The 27,116-nt window shown below is 39.9% G+C and overlaps 1 protein-coding gene across 1 annotated transcript; it reads left to right on the forward strand.

Moving 5' to 3' along the window:
• Positions 1–678: 678 nt before the first annotated feature.
• On the forward strand, positions 679–27,114 carry lmo1 (LIM domain only 1). Its single transcript, XM_032517933.1, has 4 exons — positions 679–1,462; positions 15,614–15,827; positions 25,117–25,242; positions 26,603–27,114. Exons 1-4 carry the CDS (start codon positions 1,441–1,443, stop codon positions 26,706–26,708), a joined length of 468 nt encoding a protein of 155 aa, XP_032373824.1. The 5' UTR covers positions 679–1,440; the 3' UTR covers positions 26,709–27,114.
• The last annotated feature ends 2 nt before the right edge of the window (positions 27,115–27,116 follow it).

Here is a 27,116-nt window from a genome sequence, read left to right on the forward strand (position 1 = left end):
AATTGGTTAACAGTCTCCGCAGGGCAAGTGAAAGTGGTGCTATTTAAGGCTCCACCATGAAACAGCAACACTTTCATCTTGGCAATAACAGGCAACAATTATATTACCAGATTCAAAACTGAACCTTCTATCTACCCACTAATCAAAAACTCAGCCCATCTGTTGTGCTTTCTCTTTTGAAACGACTGTTTATCTGCAGCCTGTATGATAACTGTGTCTGGACACTAATTAACTGCTAAATAGACCGCAATTAGATGTTATTTCTATTAAATTCTGCAAGGAAAAAAAGTAAGGAGAAGAAAAACAATAAGCGCATTTTATGTTTACTCCAACTGTACCAGGCACCAATGGATCAGCATCACACTCTCTCTCTCCTCTCTCTCTCTCTCTCTCCTCTCTCCTCTCTCTCTCTCTCTCTCTCTCTCTTTTCTCTCTCTCATCCTCACTCTCAGTCACACACGCACGCGCGTCCGTGCATCAATACAACCTTACGTGCATGCGCTTCCTTGCTCTCTCTCTATCACTCACATTCAGACTGGCAGGCAGACACGCGCACACACACACGCGCGCAGGCGCGGACACACACACACACACACACACTCACTCACACACACACACACACTTTCCCTTAGCTGTGCTTTTGTGTTTTGTCAGAATTAATGAGAAAAGTTCCCTTGCCCTAGGGGTAATTAGTGTCCTTGGAGTTAAATAAGCTAATACTTAGACACCTCTGGCACAAGCAATTATGTTTGTGTATTGAATAATTGATTCAAAGAGGGGGGAAGGGCTGCTAATCAGATCTGAGCATAATGAATTGATTTAATTAACAGGGGAATCCGAGGGTCTCTGGAAACTGCGCGCATTTATTCAGTAGCAGCAGAGGCGAGCGCGGCACATAAACTGGGAGAGAGGCGGCGTGAGTTTGCTTTCAGCAGTTGTCAGATTTGCAATTGGATTTGTTTGAATATAGTTGCTGTTTCGGAGCAAATGAGAACGAGAAAGAGAGAATATTAACAGCGAAGGAGAGCTCAGCCATTCAGTCTGAGCGTCTGATCCGTCCGCGTATGCACAGTTACAGATAGGCGACACTAGATTTATATCGCTTTTCACTGTTTTGTCTTTTTATTCGCATGGAATTTATCAAGACCAACCAACGCTGTTTGATCGCTCTTTATTTGCATTACAGTTCAGTCCGGATAGGGGGATCTCGCGCCGCGTAGCTCACCGTATTCCGTGTATGAATTATTATTGATAGGAGGAGGGGAAAAAAACGTGCAGACGACAATTCATCTTTCCAGGGTTTTGGTTTATCGAGGCGTAGTCTAGTCAACCGCGCGTTTCAAAGCCATTTCCAGGAGCAGCTCCGAGCAGACCGAGCGGTGCATCCTGCTGGAGCCGAGGACGGATCGCCCGGGGAAGGACTCCTCGTTCCTCAGGACGATGGTGTTGGACAAGGAAGAGGGTGAGTAACATCTCCGACCGTATGATGCTATAACCTGGGGAGTAACACGGCCAACTACTGACATTTTCACACGTTAAGTGTTTCCCGTCGCCCCGGACCTACGCACCCGCAGCCTCGGCTTGATATTGGCTTTTTCAACCCCATTTAGTCACCACGGGCTCCGTGTTTTCGCCAAAAACCCTGAATACTGTGGCTGCTTTCTCTACCATGAAGTTGATATGGCACTTACACAAATAGCCTGCCACTGTCAAACTGCAGTTTAGTTCTGAAGGTAGTTGCATGTTTATCTAGAGCAGATTGGTCTGTGGCATTTTGATATGTAGCCTAACCCGGAGTTTGAGGATCTACTCCACAGACGCTGCAGTGCATGTGGTTCATCTTTTCTTTCCTCCACTAAGTGCTTTTTGCGTCTGTGAAGTTAGCGAGGCAGCCTTTGACATCACCACGGGATGGGAGATGACAGCAGAGTGCTTTTAACTTGATTGCAAATTATGGATAGCGCCGTGCAACGTTCACTCACTTTCCATCCAAATAGGCCTACTTGCATTACTTATCTATTTCAATGTATTTAGGTTAATGGGTGAGGCAATCTAATTAATTTTAATTTAAATCAAACTCTCCTCTAATGACGTCCCATTTTGGATTAAACAGAGATGTGCGGTGTTTTTATCACATTCAGGCCTAAATGGTTCTCAGTGTGTGAATTTACATATTTTTATATAACATGATGATAATATTCAAATGCAGACTATATATATATATATATATATATATATATATAGCTACAGCACTGAAGGTTTTATGTGGTTTTCAGTGAAGTTATTCTCTGTTTTTTTTTTTAAGAGTGTTTTGCTGACCACATGCTGACATGCACAATGACAACCTCCTCTAACCTTAAAACACATATTTGTGTGTGTTATTTTTTGAAGTATACGGCAGGCTATAGAGCCTTTGCACATTTGAGTTTATCTAGGGTTCCTCCTCCATCTAAAAGTAATGGATGCATTTGTAACCCATTATTTATGTTTGAAAATGGATATTTCATATCTCTTAGCAGAGCATCCTTTCACTTACACATCTAAAAACCAATAAAAGGATTGCGGCAGAGACATAAATTGGTCTGTCTGGCTGAATCCATGTTGTGCTGCAAATGTACCCAAATTAACTCAACTGTAAATTGTCTCCTTTGGATGTCTGTCTAGCTAAAAGTTCCCTATATGATTCATGATTCAGGTTGCTTTTAACAGTTATTGGCTAAGCAATATGGTAAATGTACAAGGTGATGCAAATGGCATTAGTGGGAAAGGATGCACAGGAGCATGTAATGCAGTCAATACTACATTAACTACTGATGCCCAATTACAGAACCAGGGAGAGTGGCTTTTAGGAGCATTAGGACTTGCAGAAAAGCTGAGATCACCTGCTGCTCATTGCCTAAAAGCTTCACCCTTTATTTGCTGGGCCCGACCAGCAGCTCCAGCATTTTGGCCAGGTTGTCAACAGAACTGCTTGGATCTGGTCTCTTTCATTGTGGTGCCTCTTAGCGTTTATTGGCTCTAAAGTTATAGGCTTGTCAATTCAACCTTCTTGTCTAATGTATCCACTAAGTGCCTGCACAATAATGCCTGCATATTGTGGAGAGGGAGGTGTGGATCAGAGTTTTGGGTGGCCACATGGGTGTATGATTACTGTCTGTTTCTCTTGATTGATTCAGTATTATGCGCGTGTGTGTTTGCGCATGCTGCTTAGGTGTTCATATTTCAGTCCTTATGTGGCCCATAAAACAGATCTTCAGAGTGTCTGGTGTTGTGTTTAAAGCCTGCCATACTGGTTGGCAACAAAGTAATGCTGCTGTTTGTTTGGTATACTGCTTTTTAACTCAGACTTTTTTTTTTGTTTTAAGTCTGCAACAATTTGTGCAACAAAAGTATTAATCAGAGGTCCATTTATGTGACCCCTTATATTAGCCCAATTAAGAAAATCAGCCTGTTACAAACAGTTTTCCAAAATATCGCTCTTTTTTTATATAAGTTTCATGATGTATGTAGCTACCTGCCCATATTACTTGTCCTGTCCATTACAGGTTACATGCAGCATCATAAAGTTATCAATATGCGCTCAGATGATGCAGTCCTTAACTTATAATATACACTTTCTGGTAAAGCAGTGAGTCAGAAAGCACGGAGGAGGACTGTAAAAGGAATACAGGCACTGCTCTGCCAAATTTGCAGGTCATAGTAAGTAATGAATAGCAACAAATGTTCCAATTCTGTGTCAACATTTCATTTCACCCTATGATATGAAGGTTCCAATTTGTGTCTAATTTGAGAGGAAAAAGCAACTCAGGCATTTTCTCTCCTTCTCTGCAGGAGAAGCAAGTGGTCACTGACTGAAGGCATATTTTGCTGAACATTAACACAACTACAGTATACTGTTTGCAGACCTAAGCAGAAGAAATATTCTACAACTACTAATACATTTCTGGTTACCTGTGCTTGTTAATTTATGACCCTGTTATCATCCTGTCCAGTGAAATTTGTACATTCATAAAGCATGTGATTGAAAAGCAACGCTTCAGATGAATACAGACTGGTGATCTGTCGGCTGCTGTAATAAAACTTGGGCTTCAGGCTCCGATTTTTATTTTGAAATAATAAGAATTGCTTCATTCTTTACCGTGTTACCATGGCAATACTGTCTCGTAGCGATGTTATATTGATTTAGAAAGTGGACAGTAATATTTCTTTTCTATTATTTGGTTTCTGAGGGTTGATTTCTAATTTCCAGTTGGAGATTACTTTTATATGTTCCTTAAGTCTTTTCACTTTTCCGAAGGAATGCAATTTGCTCTCCTGTATTTGCTATTTTCTCAGCTTATTGGTTTGCTCTTACTTCAAAATTAAACTTGCCTATTTCAAATATTAAAATTACGTCTGGTTTTTGTGCTCTGGGCCCCCTTTGATATTTCTTAAGTCCCTACAGTTTCTTTTAAAAAGCTTTATTACAGGCACCTGCATCGCCTTTGCAGTGCTTTTCCAATTTTGTTGTAAACATAGATAGTCAAAGGGGGCAGCTGTGTGGTGTTTTAAACAATAAGGAGAGTAAGCTGTGCACAAATGAATATCGGAAGATCTCAACAAACAAAATGGTACCAAAACATACAGTATGAATCTTCTCTGACATAGATTGGATATTAGCATGATCCCTATGCATTGATATGCAACATGTCAATGCATTATTTTTAAGCTATTCTCATTTTTTAACACAAAATCCCATTTATACCATATCAACTGTGAGTGTTCAATTCCGTCTAATCTGTTTCTGATATTACAAATGCAGAATTCTTCAGTGGAGACAATTTTGTCTGTCACCACTAAACCTCTAGATCCCTATCAGCTCTGATCGTTTTTTGCATATGAGTGCTCGAGTTGTGTATCATTTTCCATAATCTTAGTGAAATTCAAAGGGACTGAATTGAGACTTAAGAGACACGTGTTAGCAAGCGCACCCACCTGCCTTTGATGTAAATGGCTGCACTCATCAGTGTGGCACACAAACTCAATTATGCACTTAAGAGCATCCCTTTTATTATTGCCAGAGGCCACATGCTAGCCATGTTATCACACAAATTCTCACAACAAGATCTGGCTACCACATACATCACAGGGAATTCACGATCCCTGTGGTCTGACCTTTTTATTCACCCTAAATGAGTTTTTTAATGACATGAAGAATTTCTGGTATATTGTTGAGTTGTATGTGAGAATAGTGAAGGTTGCAGAGATAAAGACGCCACATTGAAAATGATATGACCAAATAATAAACTCGAAGGCACAAGGGCATACGCGCATCAGTCCAAATGTTACAATGAAACCTTTTACAAAATTCACAAATCTTCTGACAAGTTAAGATAAATCGTTACTTTGAACCACCTTGGAGAAACCTAATGTCTTATCGCAAGCTCTAAGACAAATGCAGACGTGCACAGAAGTACTGTTGATGTTGCACAGGCACAAAGCCGGCAAAAAATAAAACAATAACCTATCCATACTTGAGCCGGCGTAAAAATATTACTATATTTATCAACAACATGTAATCCAGCTTCAATGACAATGAACCACCATATTCATCTGTTTGAACCTGTTGGAAGCAAGTGTCACTGCTACTTGTCACTGCAAACCTGACTCTCTCAAGCTGTTGGCTACACTAAAAAAGTATTCATACATTGATGCCTCTACAAACACAAACCCGAGCACCTACTGCCTATTCATTTGTTTATCCATTGTGCACTCTCTGTTCTGACTTGTTTATCATTCTGATGCACTCTGTTAAGGTTACACTTTGCTCTCTGGGAAATAATTTTTCATATTCTGTCACTATAGGCTTAGTAAAGAAGACGAGGTATATGGGAAAGGGGAATGACATGCAGCAAACTTCTTGCGATGAGCACATGTCAAAACTACAATGTCACCAGCTATAGTTCCTAGGCAGCTGAGTACATGCGTCAAAATGCCCGGAAAATGCAACTGAAGAGGAACCTTCATATTCTACCTGCAGTAATAAAACAACACGTCACTTGTTACACTCTTAGGCAACGTAAGCATTTTGTACAGTTAAGCCTCAGTGGAAATCAGACACATATGGCATAAATTACATTTTTGGAACGGATTTTCGACCTAGAAAAACATTAATGTTTATGTTTATTTTATTACTACGGTGCATTATTTATGCATGAACTGAATCTAAAATCATAATTGCATCGCTGTCTTTTAATGCTTTCTACTGTCTTAAAGCAAAAAGATTTACTTTATTTATTATTCATTTAGTGCAGGTCTTGTTAAATCCCTGCTGAAATACCCCCTTGATGCATAATTGTTTGAATGAAAGCCAGGGCTGTGTACATGTATGTTTGTTTTTGTGTAGTATAGCCTGACCAATAGTGTATTGTTAAAGCTGATACCAATATCAATATTTTGGGAGAAAGAAACCTGTATTGACCAATATGGATTCTTTATATATATAATTGTGACTAAGATACATACTGAGCAGGACATTTTACAGTTGAAGAATACACGTGTCAGTGCTCTCTGGTGGATAAACTACTGTATGTAATGAAGGCACTGTTTCTACATGACCGCAAACCTACTTTGGCATTTTTAATTGATACATCTGCAGTGAGCCAATAAGCGATTTATTGGTCTAGCTCTAGTGCGTATGTGAGTGTGATGGGAGTAGGAAGTTACATGTAAACGGTGCAGATTGCAAAAAATGTTGTGGTGTGGACATGTGTAAAACGTGTTATATGAAAATAGTGTTATAGTGTTTCATCAGTTTTTCACAATTAAAGGCAAACATGTGGAGCGGTCTGAGATCAGCAATTTTCACATACATTAATGTGCTTGTAGGTTGTGTTAATTTAAGGTGTTGATTGGTTTGATTAGCACTAGTCTATGTTGTGGACTAACCTGCCGAAATACAATAAAGTATTGTTGTAATAATATAATTCAGCTATATGTACTGGCCTTGTGTGTTCTCTCTATAGTGCACACACCACTGAGTGACAGCATGTTTTCTTGTTGATGCCATATTTCCCATTTGCCAATGCCCTGATCGTTGTTGCTGAGTTTTTGTCATTTGTTTTTGGTCCTGCTTGTGTGAGTGTGTGGCTCTGAGAATGACAGTGTTGATTGGCCAGTAAAACACTTTGTTCATGTGGGTGTAAGGAGCAGCACAGCCTCTAGGGGCTGCTAGCGGGGCTTTTATACTTACAGTCTTGTTTCACTGTAAAAACCTTTCAAACACCACTCTGTGATATTCCCATTGCAGTATTCAGTTTTCTGCAGGTTGAGTGTTAAAAAGTACCTTTGGCCTTAAGTTAGAGCTTTCTAATCTTTGTTGCATCACAGACAGAGATATATTGAGAGATATATGAGTTTCTTTTCTCATTTCGGATCCATTTTCCAATCTTCTGGGATTGGAGGTTCCCAGTCAGAGGATGAAAATGCCATACAGTGCAATAACACGTACACTTTACAGCAGTTAAACTATAAGTTTTTTTTAATGTTACTGGGAAACTGGTATTTTGTTGTCCTTTACCTTGCAGATCCCCAGTTTTCAGGCACATTTACGTAAAATATGTGGTTTTAATCTAAATTAAAATGACCTTTACCTGGCTATTTTTTGTTAAAACAAAATACCACACACATTTATAAAAGCCTCCTTGCTGCTTTGTAGTACACACATCCAAAGAAATAGAGAAGGATGGAGTATTTACACTTTGAGATTTTACAGCTTTCTTGTTAGTAAATATAAAAGCCTGGGGTGCCTTCTCTATTTCTCTTAAATAAGAGCCAACTTGCTGCAAATTCATCTCATATTGGATGACCTTCAGTAAATAAAATCTTGCTAATTAAAATCTGTGATTAAAGGGGGGTTGTTTCCCTCTTAAAATTAGTAGACTAGGTTTTGGATATTGAAGTTGTTGATTTAATCAGTGCTTAACTATGCTAGGCAAATGACAGTCACCATCCACCCACACTTTCCCACTGAAGCAACATTAACTGAAGACCTTGGACCCCATCATTCCTCTAGTTTAATTGCCATTTGATTTAAGTCAGTAACAATAATTACTCCTTTAGCCAAAAGTCCTGGTCTTCATATGATGAAGTAATATGAAAGTGTTAAAGGAATTCATTAAAAGCAAGTCATCTTCATAATGAAAAATCAAACGTCATCTACAATATTCTGCTCTTGGGAGACAGTTTAGTTTACCATCCTGCCCAATCTTCATGAAGATCTCTTTCCAAACTAAACCCAACCAACCTCCCTCATTATTTACCCCATCAGGTGTGGGAGTAGGCGCTTGAATGACATTAGAGGCCAGAGCTGCCAAATAACTGCCCCCTGTGGGGAATTTGCATTATTCAAGATTAAAGAGCCTCACACAGTGCACCACAGTATGGTGTTCCTTCTTCCCCTCCATTTTCGACACACTGAGGACCCTGAATGGCACACCTGTCTCCTGGCATATCCTTTGAAATAATATATTTGCAGTAATTGCTGGGGAGTGGGGAGGATTTTGTACATCACTTCCTGACCTCATGAGTGACACAAACTTTAGAGGGCTACATTTAAAATCTCCGACTGCATTTTTAATGTGGACTAAAATTGTTTGTGCATTATTCTGTTCCGGATGGCGGAAGGTGGCTTTGACAGGTCTAATGGTTTGATTTTTTTAGTCCATTTTTTTTTGTGCCAGGAATCACGAAGTGGCACACAAGATGCCTTGTCTATCAAAGTTTAAAAGCAGTTTTTTTTTTGTTTTTTTTCTTTATTCAATCTTACACTGAATGTCTGTTGAACTCGCTCCTAATCTATTTGGACTGAAAAGGAAAACGTATTCACCTTCTTGGTTATTGACAGCTTGCACTTAAATGAAAAATGGTAAAATAGCAGATTTCAAGAATTAAACACCTCACTGGAACAGCCCAACACGACTATGCCTACATTTGATTGGCTGGATGCAATACCAAATCTTTAATTCAAAGGCACAAGGGCATACGCGCATCCGTCCAAATGATTTTTTTTGCTGTGTCAATACTCAGACATCCTTACCCTTTAAGAACTCTCATAGGTTTATTTGGGGTAATACCGCATGATATGACTGTTTGTCTCTTCTCTTCCTCCTCATTCATTTTACTCCCTGACACTCATTTTCTAGCCCTATCGCACCCTCTCTCACTCCATCTATGCTGTTGACAGTTTACCTTGCAGAGCTCTAATCTCACCCTACTACTGAGCAACCAAGTGTTTCTGCGACTTCTGTAATAATTTGGAAACTCTGCCAGTTTCATGTCTTTAAAAAAAGCCGCAATGAATTTAATTAGAAAGCTGTTGCATATCTCTGTGATACATTTCTTTTAATTAACCCCATGTGAATAAATTAAAAATAATAGGGGGCTGAAAAGTGTGGAAAAAACACCCTAATGAAGTTTTCTGTTAATTGGGATGGAGTCTGGTGCCAAACCACAGTAAGTAGTGAGCACCAGGAGCTAACAATGCCTTCTGTAAGCCTCAGAAAATGGCCCAGGGCCTTCGTGCTGACTTCAAGTGTAAGAAATGCACCTCTGACGTGATGGAAATGACCGTAGGCTGGGAGAAAAGGCAGTCCTGTTCCAGGCTGCTCTGCTGAGACTCCCCATGCCGCGCTTGAAGCTGGGCCAGTGTTATTGCAGCCCTAATGCGGCTGACTCATTTGGAGCGGATCAGGAGTAATTATGGTTGGGAAAGTGGCTGCCGACCGTGGGGGTCAGGACACTTGTAATATGTGAAAAGAGCAATTATTCCAGGAGACAAAACCCTCCCTTATCCTGGGCAGTGCCAGGGTCAATGCAAGGGATGGCTGGGCTCCGTTTCACCGGGGCTTATTAGCCACAGCAAGCTGCAAAGTTTGAGAGAGTGCATCTTGTTAATGAGCAGTCCCCTCCTCATACGCACCAGCCCTGTCTGCTCTCTCTCCCACTTACTGTGGGTGTTAATTATGTCATAATCATAGCATGCATACAGTCCCAGAAATCACCTCACAGACCCCAGCATTCATACACAACCATCTGGAAATGCAGCATAACGTATAGTAACATAGAAGGCTCTCATAGCGAGCTATAAAAAAAAAAACACAGTCAGTATGAAATGTAATATTGACTTGGGCCTTGTAAGAAACTACCTAATTTGAGAGAGAGTGTGTGTCTCCACGTGAGTGTGTGTTCATGCATATCTTTTCTTTTACTCCTTGTATCCTCCTAGCATATGCTCCAACTAAGGGTAGAAACATGAATCACACAATGAATCAGTGGTGTTTATTTTGCTTATCATTCAGAATACATAAATCAGTCTGCTTTCAACTGGCATGTGTATTCCAGCTGATTTTATTACCAGATGTCTTATATTTTGTCTTGGCAATAGAGAAACGTGTCTATGGGCTCAATTACAGCGATGACGGGAGCTGAATGAAAGAGGTTGATTCATGCACACAATGGCAAGACATCTGTGTGAGATCCCCATTAACCTTAGAGGCAGACACCTTGGCCTAGGAACACATTTTATTTGGGATTGTCATAGCCACAGCATTTACAGTAGTGGAGAAAAAGAAAAGAGTGATGTTTGTCTGATATTGTTCTTCCTGTAATTATATAATATAATATTGATTTTCAGATTTATTTAGATGATTCATTCAGTCAGCCAGAGTTGACGTTTAGTGGTTTGGGAACTTAATGCTACAGTTTATAGATTAAACATAGGCCAGTAATGTCTGGTTGTGCAGGAGAGCTTTGAATCAAGTGATGATGATGATGATGATGATGATGATGACAAATGCACTTGTTTCAATTAAATGCAATCATTTGGTAATGTAGTATCTAATTTCCCTGAGCATCCCAGTGTGTGTAATTACCACACTGGTGGCTAACACTTTCTTATTCGCTGCAGCTGGGAGTTGGAATTATAGGGGCCCCTGAGAGGAGGCCCACCCAGGGCCAGCTCCATCCTTCTTGAAAGCCCACCTCCCTCCCCATGTGTCAGGAAGGCTGAGTGATTCTCATCAAGATCCTTTACCTCCCCATGAACCAGCAAAGTCTGCATCACACCATGGCGTCAGTGCTTTTAATTGATCAAAAGACATTTAACAAAACACAGAATCAGATGTAACTGTCCCTGCTGCCATTAAGGCTGAGTGCCTTTGAGAGCAGCTGTTCCATTGGGGTCATGTGTGTAGTAGTGTAATAAAGGATACCTCAAATGCATTTAAACTAGACTATGCAAAGGATAGTTTCGTCACAAGTTGACGTTACACATGGTTGTAGATTGCAAACCGGCTTGCTAAATCAAAGTATTTAGAAGCTAAGTACTTTAGTACGTCAATTTTTCTACAATTGTGGGGTAAGCACTTTAAACTAACTGGAATGATCGGTCAATAAATAAATAAGTCAATCAATCAACATTAAAATTATTTGGCCACTGCTTTGTTGATGATTCAGTGATTAATCAGTTCTCAGACATTAGCATTGTCTGCTTTGTTTTATATCATTTTTAAACTGAATATATTTTGATTTTGACTGTTGGGACAAAACAAGCAATCTGAAAACTATGCCTTATTGTGATGGTTAGAGCTTTAACGTCTAGTTGATTTATAGATTAATAGAAATCAAATTGTTTTTGCCACATTTCTTTGTAATGACAAAAAATTAAATATTTTTGGATTTTGAATTGTCAAGTAAAACAAGCTAGCTAAATAGATCACCTTTGACTGGGGGAAATATAACAGGACATTTTCTCTTTTTTATTTATAGAAAAGCAAATAATTGGAGAATCCAGACAATCAGCAGATTAATCAAGAATGAAAAAATTGCTAACTGCAGCCATATGTACAGTAAAAAATATTTAATAGGAGAGAAAGCAGAAATACAGAGACGGTATCCCTGGCAGTGTTGAATTTTGCAAGTGATGTGATTTATTATTATGGTTTTTATTATTTCATTCTGCAGTGACCAATCTTCTTTTAGCTACATTACAGTATGGTATGATGATATGAGATCTTTATTTTAAACGATTAAATATATATATATATATTCACATTATAAAATATGAAGTATGGCCTGCAAGCACCTGCTCACTTGTTAGCCACCAAACATTTTAGTGGTAAGGATAAAAAAGGGACAAATCATCTTTTTTCACACACTTTGGTCCAGTCTGAGGAAATGTGGGTCTTGCCATGTCTATGTAATAATTGCGTTTCTCTAATTTCAAACATATCCTTGAGTGCTCCAAACTGAGTACTTTCTTTTAAAACCTTAAATATATCAAAAAGGTTTAGCGGACTGATGTGATTTTTTTGATAGCTGTTAAGACGGAAGTCTAAATGGGGTAACATAGAAATCGGATGCTATCTCTATAATAGAAAATGCATGCTCTGACAGACAGCTTGGACTGAGAATAACTAACTGTACATATTCTTGAAAGATACCATCTTAAAGAAAGTAGATGGATGGTAGGAGGGAGAGATGACAGGCCTTTGCACACTGTACTAATGGCAAATTAAATTCCCTCTCAGGAAGAATATTTGGCAGGACAAGTGCTGTCTCTCCACTTTGAGGGGTAAAATGCATCCCTTGTTGGAGAATGAATCGTGATGTGGAGAGGCATGCTTTTGGTGACATCAAATGACACTGGAAGGTCAGTGGCACTTGTATCTGTTAAATGGATTGGATTAAGTAGAGGCTGCCTCCTAGTCTGCTGCTTTCTTTCATAATGCAGCTTTTCTTTCTGGGAGGTGGGAAGCATGGGAGGTTCTGTTCTACTCCACAGTTTCACATAGCGCCGGGAGTGGTAACAGGTGCAAGAAAATGTCTCGTGGCATTAAGGGAATTGAAAAGACATTTACTTTACACACTCGTTTTTTTTTCTGTCACTGCTCTTTGTTTAGTAGGTTTGAGCTAGTGCTTGCCACACTACTATTAAATCTGTTCTTTCCAGAGGCTGCTTTGGTAGAAGACATCAAACTCATGTTTGTTCTGTGCAATGGCTTCAAGAAAGAGGCATCAGTTGAATGTGTTGAGTTGAATGAAACTGGTTCTACGGCAGACATTACGTTACGGCATTCCTCCATCGAGACATCTCTCTTACGGCCAGACGGACTGAGCGTCAGACTCACAGCAAACAGTGTTGTCACTTTAATGGTGTTGAGCAGGGTTTTAAACAAAGTGTGCATCCAATAGAGGGGGTGAGCAGCATACAGTAATTCCAGGATAGGTTAAGCCTTGGCCTTTTCAAACATGATTTGAAACACACACATTATATGTTGAAAGAGTGGGTGGTGGTCTCAACCAATTAGGAGTAGTTCTCTGGAGGTAGAAGAACGACCTTTTTGTATAATTAGTTCTCTTATTTAAAGCAAAGATTTTGAGTAGAATAACTAATTAGGTGTCATAAAAGGCAAATTAAAGATTGTTGTGATCCCTGAGGGAATTGCAGCAACTCCTTTCTTTTTCTTTGCACAAGCTCTGAAGCACACATACATACACAGGCAGACAGGCAGGCGCACACAAACACACACACACACACACACACACACACACACACACACACACACACACACACAGGAATTTTCTCTCTCCTCATTAAGGCTGTTTTTAGTTCTGTAGTCTGTCAGGCGATCACTGTTGGCATACCTGCAGAGAGCTCCCCTAACAAGCCATGAAATGCAGGTAGAAGAGTCCGCCGTTAGCCAGTGTGGCTTGAATTTGAAGCTTTTTAGCTTCATTTACACTGAACATTGGTATTTATAGCAGGTTTTGTGATCCTAATGTGCCAGCTTCAAGGGGCCTGTTTTAGAGAGGTAGGAAGGTGAGGGAGCTGCAGGGCAGGCAGAACACTAATTGATGGCTCCCATCACCAGCACCGGACCAATTAGCCTCTCCTTTCTACTTCTGATAAAGAAATAAGACGGCTCAACACCACCAGAGCACTTACTGACATATAAACCAAAGCCATAAATTTGACTAACAAGCTCTCCTATTTCTTTCACCTCTTTTTTAAAAGGGGAAATGCTAATTACATTACATTCATAGCATTATTGATGTGTGGATGGCCAAAAAGTGCAGAGCAAATCTGGATCCAATTAGGTACTTTGTGAGTCAATTGAGGTGTGCAGATATGTGTCTGCACATGTGAGAGAGACAGAGAGAGAGAGCACATTTTCTTTTCTATTCCAAAGAAGTCCTTTGAAAAGTGGTATAAGGTTTTTGTGGAGGAGAACAAACTTGACAAGCTCAGCAGAGAAAAACAGTGCTCAGAGTGAAGCAGTCCCTTGTTACCAGCTGAGGTTGTTTATCACTGAGCAAACCACCGAAGTTATTGTTAAATGGCAGCTCTATCTACAGAATGACCCAATTCACACTTAACATTACACTTCTATTTGTGCATACTTTCCTGCTAATTAAATGAAAATAAAAACTTTTATCTGGTCTGGAAAAAATTTACCTGTGCACATCTCTACAGTGCAACAGTGAAACAGTGACATTTCATATAAAACTCATATAAAAAATTAAATGGGCCTTAATAGATACACATACAAAATGCTGGCCAAACCCCCTGTGATGCAGAGTGTCCAATCTTTTTTTGAGAGAGAGAGAAATGTGTTTTGAAAGTAGAGTGGCAAGTGGCGTCCACTGTGTGTTCTTTTAGATGGATCAATAGCTCAGTGTGTGAGAGACTGTCTTAAGAGCTGTTGTCTTGTGCTTTCAGCTGTGGCAGACCTGTTAGTGCTACAGAGGGGCGCTGCGTGCCCCTGCCTCTGTACCAGCAGTGGCCTGAGGGGGGCTTTTAGTCCAAACACAAATGTCAACCACACATAGACTATTAGTGTTTAGTGCAGTTATTAAATGGACTTTATTTGTCCTTTAGGACGCTAAAAGGCGTGCTTAAAGGCGACCTGCGTGACAGCAGGGCAATTTGCGAGTTTGGTAACTTAGGCACATGAGTACAGATAAGTATAAAAGGAGGAATGGCTGTAATGCTCTGAGTAGGGAGCACTGTGTGTGTTTATGTGTGTGTATGTGTGTGTGTAACACAAGGAGTGAGTGTATGCTAAAAGGCACTTAGGCCATAACATATCTCACTGGGGTCTGGTAGCAACATTTTGTGGTCAGAGGCTTTTTAAAAAGGTTAATGTTAATCTATACCAAACAAAGCCCATGAGGAGCTTTTACAGCTGTAGACAGTTGAGTGAAATGGGCTTTGATGAAATGGCAGGTAACTAACGTACTACACAGCTCCCTGTAAATACCACTGTAAACAAAATAAACATTGTGTCTTTTATCCTCAGACATACACATACAAGTGATCATGTTACTTTGTGATCATGTTACTCATGTTGTTAGTGGAACAAGTAAGTCAAGGCTTTGTAGTCCAATGTGACCTGTGCGCCTATCTACATGGAAGAATGTTTTCTTTAATGCATATGAAGCAGGTAGGCAGTGTACTGTGGCTAGGCTTAGACGCCTCAAGAAGCAGCCAGCTTATCAAAAAGAGAACATGAAAAGTCACTCGTGTTCCTGGGCCGTAAATCACGCATGGCTGTTTGTCTCCTTATCATTACAGGTGTGCCAATGCTCTCTGTCCAGCCCAAAGGGAAACAGAAGGGGTGTGCTGGCTGCAATCGCAAGATTAAAGACCGCTACCTGCTCAAGGCCCTGGACAAATACTGGCATGAGGACTGTCTCAAATGTGCCTGCTGTGACTGCCGCCTGGGGGAGGTGGGCTCCACCCTCTATACGAAAGCCAACCTCATCCTCTGTCGCAGGGACTACCTGAGGCAAGAAAGACACACAATCACCCCTCTCCACTCACAACACACACAAATGCCACGCTATGCAAAAGCTCTGTTACATGAAATAATTACAAAGGTGTTTTTTTCTTTTTCTTTTTTTTTTTTAAACCTCCTGGTAATGTTTGCTTTAGTTTCTAAGTGTGCGTTTCCTGTGGCTCCCATTCACAAAATTACAGCTAAAAGCTAAATCATGCAAATATTCCCAGTTTCCCAGTTAGAACTCCATCACAGCAAAACCTTACATGTAGAGAGTATGTTGTCATATTCTTTTACAGCATGCATATAGCAGAAAGTAATTTTGGGATGCTCCACAACACAAGCATATTGCACTGCCAGAAAAAACATACACTAGTATGAGTAAAAATACCAGCATTTCTTACTGGTATTTAGACATTCCTGTGCAAGCATCAAAACATGAGTCATCCTGTCATGACATTTTTTTATTGCTGAATCTAGAAGAAGAAAATAAGCAGTGGGTTACACTTGGTTGTCATTTACAATAGGTTGTTTCCATAAGATACTAACATCTGGCCATCGCAGTTGTTTTTGAATTTTGATGACATAGGGTGCTACTGCATCAAGTGGCTCAACCTATAACTACCTATGCTTCCATCAACATCAAAATCTCATTGCTACCAATAAGATGTATGCCCATTAAGCAATTTTAAACCACAGTAGGTTTGTTGCTCTGTTTTTCTAAAATATTTTTATCTTTGTTTATATCAACACAGAAGACTTCTGTTGTGGAGTAGACTGACTCTCAGTTGTACCATAGCTGTAGGCTGTGAGAAACCTCCAGGCAGGCTTGTTGCTTCATCAGTGTCTTTGGCTCTATATCCCCCTTCAGATGCCCCTGCCATCTGCTTGTTAAATTAAACATGACCATTTCCTGGGCGTTAAGTCACATTCCCTATGAGATCCTCCCATTTATCTGAGAGGGAATTCCCCAGGGGCCAACTTAGGGATGCCGGTGCCCTAGGCCCACCCCCCACCCCCCTCTTAAAACTCCCTGTCCTGCATTGTCCTCCCCCTTTCCGTTTCTCCATTTCCTTCACTGATACTGATACATATCACTACCCCACACAGTTCATTATTCTAATTTAAAAACATCCAAAACAGCAGCCATCATTTTGTCTCACTTCTAAAAATCCAAACCACTTAGAACCTTAATCAACTGGGTTTTCTCCTTACCTCACTCATGGATCTTTATAACATTTTACCTACGTCTCAGCTCTTTCTCTGACCTGGAAGAAGACCACAGCCAACTTGAGAGTCGCTTAGGGACGTTACGTTGAGATAGGCCATTACCATCCATCAGTTCCCACCCACAGTTAATGCTTTTAAGATGCAGTGAGAGGTCCACTAAGACCTGATGTTGCCCCCAGAAGGGGCAGATGGTGCAGATGAGGTAATAATAAATGGGCAAATGACCAAGAGAAGGCAAAAATGATGAAGCTCAGAGTTTCACTTGGTAAAATACATCTGCTGAAAGAACAGCAACCCCCACCCCCAAGCCATGAGTGCCTAACTGGCACTGTGAAGGGAGAAGGAAAAGCTTTCTCGCACATTAGACCAACAAGATGTAGAGGTCAGAGATGGGATAAAAAAAACTGGAAATGACATATGAAATCAAGAGTTAGGCATACTAAAAATAAGACTAAAAAGGAAAGAGGAGGAGTGTGCTCCTCTGTTGTCCCGGATTGCCTAATGAAATCCATCCCACTCGCCTGCTCTTTAGCCTGCGACAAATGCAGAACACTTAATGGCTAGAGATGCTTGAGATGAATTCTATTATGGAACAAATTAAATACCTTGCCTTGCGTGTAGGGAAGAGGCAGTTAAAGAGACCAGAGTATTTGAAAGTAGGTGATGTAGTCTCCATTTGGCACGAGTTTCATTTTCATTCCTTCTTTCCTGTGTAGTAAGACGAAGACTCCCCTCACCTGCAGTAATAAAGTTAAATCTGTGCACTGAATTAGCCTCCTGCACTTCATTAAAGAAAAGCAGGTGGATCAAACACACGTTGGTTATTTCCCACAGTTGGGATCCCTGCCATGCTCACATTAATTATTATAGGAGCTCCATCTGCGGTTGTCCTTCAGTGACATTAGCAACTTATTGAATGCACTCACGCTTTCCTGAATCTCACACTTTAACACACAAACAAACACAAAAATACACACATACCTTGAACAGCGTTCCTTCTGCCCTCCAAACCATTGCACCAACAAAAAGTTCAGTTTTTAATGTCCCTGACATTCACTTTCCGGTAAAAAGGGATTTTTTTTTTTTTTATCAACTTGGCCACACTTTTTCATTAGAAATGAGAATAATAGATTAATTAGGCGTTAACTTTATGTCTGGGGCCCAGGATCGCATGACTTCACCAGAGGGTTGACAATCTAGTCATGGTGTGATCATAGGGACTTGAAGCCTGAAATCATTTAATCCTCTATTTCATATATTAGAGCGGACATAATAGTCACCCACTTATCAAAATGGGGTATAATTAACTGTAAGAGGAAAACGGTTTCAAGATAATGAACATCCATAAGTTATCCACAAACCGGTGAAATAGCAGGGGGAAGATGATAGCTTCATCTGGATGTGACTAGTTTTCAAATCTTCGTTGTCTTCTCCTTACTACTTTAGTTAGTAAAGCAATTGCTCTCCTCCCGTAACAGTCGCTCGTCCTCTCTGGGCAAGATAAATCTGAACAGAAAGGTTTACACTTTTAAAAAGACGCAACTGTTGGGGAGGGTCAGACCACGCGATACATGCATTAACAGCTTTCCCTTTTATGAAATCTGACTTACTTCAAGCAGGCTAGGAAGTCTCACAGAGCTCAAAGAACAGGTAAAAAACTTCAAGAGCCAGGTGCCTGGATAGCTCAGTTGGTAGAGCGGGCGCCCATATGTGGAGGTTTGCTCCTCGACACAGAGGGCCCGGGTTTCGCTCCGACCTGCGGCCCTTTGCTGCATGTCATTCCCCCCCCTTTCATCTCTTCAGCTGTCCTGTCAATAAAGGCCTAAAAATGCCCAAAAAATTATCTTCAAGAGCCACAGCCCAATCTGAGGGAAGCGATACAGAGAGGCAGATGATGTACTGTAGAAGCTTTAAGGGTTTGAAGTTAGCAAAGGAGCAATTGAAAGACCTAAAGGTGACCTTCTTTTTTTCTAAAAAATGAACAGAGAAAGGAGAGCCGAGTTTCTTTACATTCCTGCCATACAACTCTGCTACCAACAACCCACATTAGCATGCAATGATACTTTTTAGTGACTAAATACGTGCTGTTTTAAAGAGTGTGGAGTATGGCAATTCTGTTATAAATGTTGACGTAATATGAATAGTATTTTAATTAAAATTCATGAACATACTTACCTCCAATGGTCAATTATGTTAGACTTGCCAGATATTGAATTATTAAGTCTGTTATCCCTCTGGCTCCAATTTTGAAGCTTTAGTAGTAGTACACCATTCTGACTGAAGTGCTGCACAGACGTCCCGGCCTACTAATCCTACCCTACAGACTGTAGAAAACATCTTTGTGTGGTACAGAGCCTCGCAAAAATAACACTATAATCATTTTAATTTATTTTAATGTTAATACATTTCACTTAAAATGAGAATGATGATACAAAAACAATCATTCACTCCAATATCGTGAATTATATCCCAATCGCAATATCAGTCAAAATAATCGTAAATACTGCTATTGCTAACTAACTTTTAGAGCTGAAACAGTTTAACAATTAATCATTTAGCTGATCAACACAAAAATAAATTATGATGATGATCAATAAATAGTTTTAAGTCGTATTTCCAGCAAAATATTTTCTAATTTTAGCATCTGAAATCTAAGAATTTGCTGCTTTGCTTTGTCATGTGTGATAGTAAACTGAATATCAATGACTGTTTGTCAAATAAGACAAGATATCAGAAGTTGTCACCTTGGGGTGCGGAAATTATAATTGACATTTTTACTACACTACTTCAGTTACCATGTTGCAGCCCTACTAAATATAATTTCCTTTAAAAAGGGTCATATAATATCTGAACAAAGATGGTGGAATTTGACAGTTTCTGAAAATAAAAAGCTAGCCTGCTTTCACTTTACACTGGGTTATGCCGTTCAGAAACCCTTGCCAGAATGTCTTACAGGTTGTGGAATTCGGTAAAAGTAGTCTATTCAAACAAAAATATCTATTGTAAATGAAATGATTGAATGTTTTCTTTTCAAAGGTAATCCACAATTTATGAAAGCCCTGTTTCAGCGCTGTGAAACATATCAAGTTTAAGGGACAAAAGTGTATAAACATAGTTTTCTTGTGTATGTATATACACAATATACGGTCTTTATGGATAACTGGAAATCCTTGGCTTGTATAGATGGTATTATCCCTATATATGTTTAAATTGACCTAATGCTTGAATAGTCATAAACAATGTGTATCTATTTTACTTTTTGTCACTTCTTCAATTTTGTGGAAATATGTTTTTTTTTTTTATCTTAGCTGACATCAAATCCCTTGACCTTTACATTTGCTTCTAGATCATATTTTTGGTGTAAAACATTCACAACACTATACGCAGCTCCATTGCAGCTGTCAATCTTGAGACAGCTTCAGTGACGGTTCAACTCCAGTTGCCTTTTGCTACATAGGAGCAAAAAGAGAAGAGTGTAATGGGTTCGAACAGTTCAGGCAGTAATCTCTTAGCATGGGGACCCTAGTTAAGCCATATGTTTATTACCCAGAAACATCAATTGCTGGCTGAAGAACTGTGTACATGAGACACTTTTTAGTGTGTCATTTAGGAGAACATGCCACGGTCCTGTAGCTTCATTTTTACTGCACTTACACCGAGAAGGTGTGAAGCCTATCTGTGCTATTGCAGAATACTTTTGTCTCCTTTTTGTCTAGCTAAAAAAAAGTACTACCAACTATTTTCTAAAGATGATTCAGCACATTAATTTCCAGACTTACTAAGAAACTGCATTGTGTGTGCTGAGAGAGAGAGAAAAATAGAGACACAGAGAGAGAAAGATAGAAATTAAGAAACAGATAGAGACAGAGAGAGAGACAGATAGAGAGAGAGAGTGCAGGTCCAGCAGAGTGGAGCAGGTGGAGGAGGAGATGGTGTTCATCTGGATGTTAAAATTGAGGTAAATGCAGTGAAATGCACATGCAAATGTCCTAACAAAACAAAACAAAGTCTAGATGCAGTCTGTACTGATTTTACAGTTAAAATTCAAATTAGTTGAACACAAACCCCAATTGTCCATCCACTTAAATACCAGCGTAATAACTTAATTTTAGTGTCTTATAGGTTTTTTTTTCGGGTTTACATACATACAAGCCTATATTCAATACATGTTTATTTCCACTACTACAACCTTGCTTGTAGCTCTTGAAAAGCCTGCACTGTGTTTACGCCTCATTATGGGGACAACTAGTTAGTGTGATGAAGTGTGGAGTTTGAAAGATGTGGGTGTTTACCAGGGAGGGTGGGTCTTGAGGCTTTTTGTTGTAGATTTGTAGTCTCCTGGGTTATTTCCTCAGACTTGACAAAGCCTCTACAGAGCCACAGAAGACATTATACAACTGTTTTACAAGCTAAGTAGTAATCAACATAACGAGTACATTCAATTTGATGTTTAATATATTGGTAGAAAAAAACCTTTTTCCAAAACAATGGAGGGTACAGAACTAATCCGATCTGTTTCTTTTAGTTGAAAGCCTTTAGTATATTTGCAAATAGAAATGAGTTTAGTAGTATTGTTTTTATTCTTCCAGCTTTATAAAAAAAATCTTAAAAGTCAATCAAAGTAGCCTGTGTTTTTGATAGTACAGTTACAATGCAGCACAGTAGTTAGAGTTGTAAACAGCTCTGCAGAAAAGTAATCTTGAAAAAAATATTTGTGTTGTATAATAAAGGGGAAAAGATGTTATACACAGTAGTTAAATCATTGGTTTGTAGAGTACAGTTGTGTTCAAAATAATAGCAGTCCAACATCACTAACCTCATAAGTAATATTTTTTTGGTAGAAGTGATATGTATACATGGCAAATAATTTACTAGTAAATATTGTAGAGTCACAGAAAACCAACAGACCCAACAGGCATGACATGCATGCTGTTCATTCTGTGTAATTGAATCTGTAATTGAAAGGAGCATGTTCAAAATAATAGCAGTGTTGCGTTCAATTAGTGAGGTGATTGATTCTGTGACAAAACAGGTGTCAATTATGGCCCATATTTAAGGAAGGAAGGAAGCAAATGTGGTGCATGCTGGTTATAGTACATTTCACACTGAAATACTCAGTAAAATGGATAGTTCTAGACATTGCTCTGAGGAACAGCGGACTTTGATTAAAAAGTTGATTGGAGAGGGGAAAACATATAAAGAAGTGCAGACAAGTACAGGCAGCTCAGCCATTTTTTATTTTGAATGCCTTGAAATAGCACTCAAAGCCTGAACGACGTGGGAAAAAAAAATCAACTACCATTTGAATGGATTGAAGAATAGCCAAAATGGCAAAAGCTCAACCAATGATCAGCTCCAGGAAAATCAGAGAAGACTTAAAGTTATCTGAGTACTGTTACAATCAGAAGAAGGCTATGTGAAGCAAAGCTATCAGCTAGAAGCCCCCCCCAAAGTCCCATTGCTGAAAAAAAGACATGAACTTAATAGGCTTAAATTTGCCAAAGGACACATTGACTGGCCAAAGGAGAAATGGTGCAACATCCTGTGGACTGATGAGAGCAATATTGTTCTTTTTGGGTCTAAGGGCCGCAGACAGTTTGTCCAACGAACCTCCCTGCACTGAATTCAAGCCACAGTACACTGTGAAGACAGTAAAGCATGGTGGTGCAAAAATCATGTTATGGGGATGTTTCTCATACAGTGGTGTTGTGCCCATTTATTGCATACCAGGGATCATGGGTCAGTTTCAATACATGAAAACACATATGCTGAAGAGGAAATGCCTTTGAAATGGGTCTTTCAACAAGACAATGACCCAAAACACACCAGTAAGCGAGCAAAGTCTTGGTTCCAGATGAACAAAATTGATGTTATAGAGTGGCCAGCCCAATCCCCGACCTCAATCCCAAAGAATACTTGTGTGGCGACATCAAAAAGGCGGTTTCTGAGGAAAATCCCAGTAATCCAGAGGAATTGTGAAATGTAGTTTAATGGTCCTGGGATTGGAATACCTGTTCTCAGGTGCCAGAAGTTGGTCGACTCCATGAACACAGATGTGAAGCAGTTCTCAGAAATAATGGTTATGTAACTAAATATAAGTGAAGTGATTCAAAGTAAAGCCAACCCTTGAGACATTATTTCAGTTTATACAGTAAATGTTTGAGTTTCTGAAGAAAAATATTATAATATTCCTTTTTCTTCACCTTCCTTTTGTGTTCTGTAAACACAAATTTGATCAATTTTCGTCATGTTTTGATTTGGAATTGAATGTGCAGTCATCCCAATGCATTGATATGATGGAATTAAAAGCTATTCTAAGGATTTTGAGGATTAGTCACATTTTTGAACTCACTGCTATTATTCTAAACACAACTGTAGATGTAGCTAAAAGGTAAAAACTAGCCACAGGTGTTGCATGCTGCCTTGAGTGAAGTGTCAGCAGCAAGCTGGGCTTCCCCACCAGGCGTCTTCACAACCTGTATGTATCAAGTCAGCACCATGTCCGCAGCCCAGCGGGGTGTAATGGAGAAGGGTTAGAATAATCATACGAGCTGTTATAGGTGTGTGCATGTCAGACTCTGTAAGTGGCCGAGGCTCTCTAGGCTCTCTTATAACGTCGGCTCCCTGAGGGAAAGCAATAGACATCAGTGTGTGACCCTTTAGTCCAGTATAAAGCTCAGGTGTGGTGTTAAACATAGAGCAGACCCTGCCACTCGACTGGCACAGGAGGTGTGAGTGTCTTGTATCTTAAGGGGACATTGTTTTTTGTGAATTGTAAGCAAAAGGAAAAAATAATTAGCATTCATTTCATCATTTTACAGAACCAAGAAATCAGGACAAGGAAAACCCATATACTTCAATAGAAACAAGGAGCACTGATATTCAGTACATTTTTGGATCAATATTGAATGTGTGAGAAAAACGTCTCTGTGGTAAAAAACAACCTCATCTTTGTGTTACAGAGTGCCCCGTTGGTGGCAGATGTGTACTGTATGAGAACATGCAGTGTTTTACTAAAAGAGTTGTAACAATGTCTCTGTTTAACACCATGTGAATCCCTCTCATGGAGCATAACAGCCTCTCTCCCTCTGTTTCTGTCTCTCCTGCTCCTCTGGGGCAGTGGCCCCTAATTAGAAGCAGGGCTGCTGGATAGACGTTTTCTTTAACAAGGTGAAAGCAACTGAATGGGACTAGCAGAAGCAGAATATCAACACTGTGATTCTTCTGTCTGCGCTCCTACACGTTTGGGAAAAAAGTGTTTAACAATCTGTTGGATTGGCAATCTGTTGTTGCCTTATCCCCTCTTGCAAAGCTGTGAATGGTCCTACCCTGCAGAATACATAAATATATCTGGCTTCAGAATCTCCAAATTAAACGAAGGGGCAGACGCTTGGAAAAAGGTAAATGTGATTTGGAAAAACATTTGAGGTTGTTTTAGATTGAGGAAAAAACCGGAGCACCCGGAGAAAACCACAGGGCAGACACAGGGAGAACATGCAAACTCCACATAGAAAGGCCCAGGACGACCAGGGTTCGAAGCCAGTACCCTCTTGCTGTGAGGCCACAGTGCTAACAATTGGGCCATCGTGCTGAGCCTGGATCCTTGTGACAGAAATCTTTGAACTTATTATAGTATAGAACATAAGCTCTTGTATAAAACTCCAGCTGGCTTTGGATGGAGATAGGCTCATTAAGTATTTTAGCTATGAACGAAGAAAACTTTCGACAAATCAAATGGTTTGCTTCAGACCTGTTCTCATTGTGTTTGCAATGTGCAAGAGGGGATATTCTTTGAAGAAGGAGATTAAAACCATGTGATCATTTTAATTAGATCATTAGCCAAGAATTAAGATCTATGTTTGTAACTCTCATTAACAGAAATACCAAGTGGGTGCCAAGAAACATTTGTGCATTATATTCGATGGGTTTCAATTTTGCCCTCTTTTTCCTCCCATTGCAGCATTTTTCTGCTATTGTTCTTGCCGTCAGTAAGTTTTTGTTTGCTGTTTTATTGCATCAAGGTAAAGAGAAGGTGGGTTAATCTCTATCTGTGCTCCCTGTCTTTCAGGCTCTTTGGTACAACGGGGAACTGTGCAGCCTGCAGTAAACTGATCCCAGCCTTTGAAATGGTGATGAGAGCCAGAGATAATGTTTATCATTTGGACTGTTTTGCCTGTCAGCTTTGTAACCAGAGGTAAGAACGGGGATTATAACTGAAAAACAACATTGCCTTTAAAAAAACAAACATGAATGGGGTGTTAAAATGGAAAATAGTCTAAATATTAGAAACTGTTGAAAAGGCTCTCTTAAGGTCTAATTATATTATTACATACCACTGAACAACTCTGAAAAAACTAAGTCATGGATTGTCCTCCTGTGTTGGAAAATTAAAGGTTGCTGTATTGCATTTGTAATGCTCTGCTAATTTCCTGTTGTGACACACTTCCAGGAGCTTTTTTTGTTGGCTTTTTTTGTTGGCTGTACATGTTTTAAGCCACCGGAACGTAAAATTAGCTCTTGCTCTTCTGCATGCAAGGAGGTATAGGAACTACAACCTTTAGAGGTGTGTTGCTAGAGAATGGACACAGATGTAAAATGGTGTTTCCTTAGTGATAGGATCTAGTATGAAATTGGAGAGAGCACAAAGCCTATAGTATGATACACATAGAATATGACATACCCAAATATTGCTTTTCCCCATTAATATACTGTCAGTGATGGCACCACTTTGGGAGCAGAACGTCCTTTGCATGCTTGTCAGGGGTGCTGTGACCCTGTTCCTCCACACAGCAAAAGCCCATTAACCTTCTGCAGGCCAGATTCAGTTACCATAGTGAACACCTGCTGTAAGGGAATTATGACTGCAGTCTCTCTTCTCAGCTGGCAGACATGAAGCCAGGTCTCATCTGGCACAGTATTGCCCGTGACTGTTTTACCAGCCTGGCTCATTACTAAAGCCAAGCTATGCTCGGCTATATTCTTATCTTCACTCTCCTTCAGTCACATTATGGAGCTGTCTCCACTGTGTCACACAAACAAACAGCGGCACACAGAAGAACATCAAAAGGGCAGGCTGTTATGTGTTATTTTTCCTCTTCAATTCACTCTGAGACTTTGTGAGTACTGGTTCCAAACTGGTGTGTGAAAAAGCTAACCCAATGGCAGAGTTTGATTGGAAACTCCCGTGGTGCCGCTGCCTTTTTGCGAGGGCCAGGGTGGGGGGAGTTGACCTGCCTTTCATCGGGTGCCAGGGCTTGTGTCCGTTTGCTTTGAAATGTTTGGAAATGAATTTTATTGGAAGCTACACATTTATGAAGACCATCAAAACAGGCGTCAGTGTGCGTCAGGTAGAGGGTTAGAGGGTCGACCAAATGTGTGCAATCAAACAGAATCATCATTAGGCCTTCCTGCAGAGCCAGTCGATGCGCGCCGCACGCACGCACGCACGCACGCACGCACCACGCACACACATACACACACACGTCATAATTTCAACATTAATCGTCTTTATGTTTTTAACAGTTCTGCCTTTGTTTGTTTATCTCTGCCAACAGGTTTTGCGTGGGAGACAAGTTTTTCCTAAAAAACAACATGATTTTGTGTCAAATGGACTATGAGGAGGGCCAGCTGAATGGGAGCTTTGAGACACAGGTTCAATAGTTGGAACCTTGTGGCAGCAACAATCGGCTCCACACTTTACACACGAGATGGATGTTCTGCTGCACTTGGAAAAGACAAGCGTCTGTCTGCTTGCCTGCAATACTTTTTAAGACCCCTTTATCAGTCCCTAAGGACTCTATTGTAAATGTTCAACTTTTTGCCCCTCCCACACCCCAACACTGAGCAGTTACAAATTTTGATGTACAGTTGTGCCTGCTTAGCTGAGCACTGTATTGCTTGTATGTTTTGTGAAATTTGTTTCCGGTTGGTTTTATTTCCTTTTAGAAATGGTTCATTGGAGGGTATGTACAGTCTGTTTTCTCTGTATATATAAACTGGAACATTTATTTTATGAAATGTAATGCAATTTTATTACTAGTGTGAATTAAAGATTCTTAAATGTTCATA

Source organism: Etheostoma spectabile, chromosome 1 (genome assembly GCF_008692095.1).
Source record: "Etheostoma spectabile isolate EspeVRDwgs_2016 chromosome 1, UIUC_Espe_1.0, whole genome shotgun sequence".
NCBI classification, from domain to species: Eukaryota; Metazoa; Chordata; class Actinopteri; order Perciformes; family Percidae; genus Etheostoma; species Etheostoma spectabile.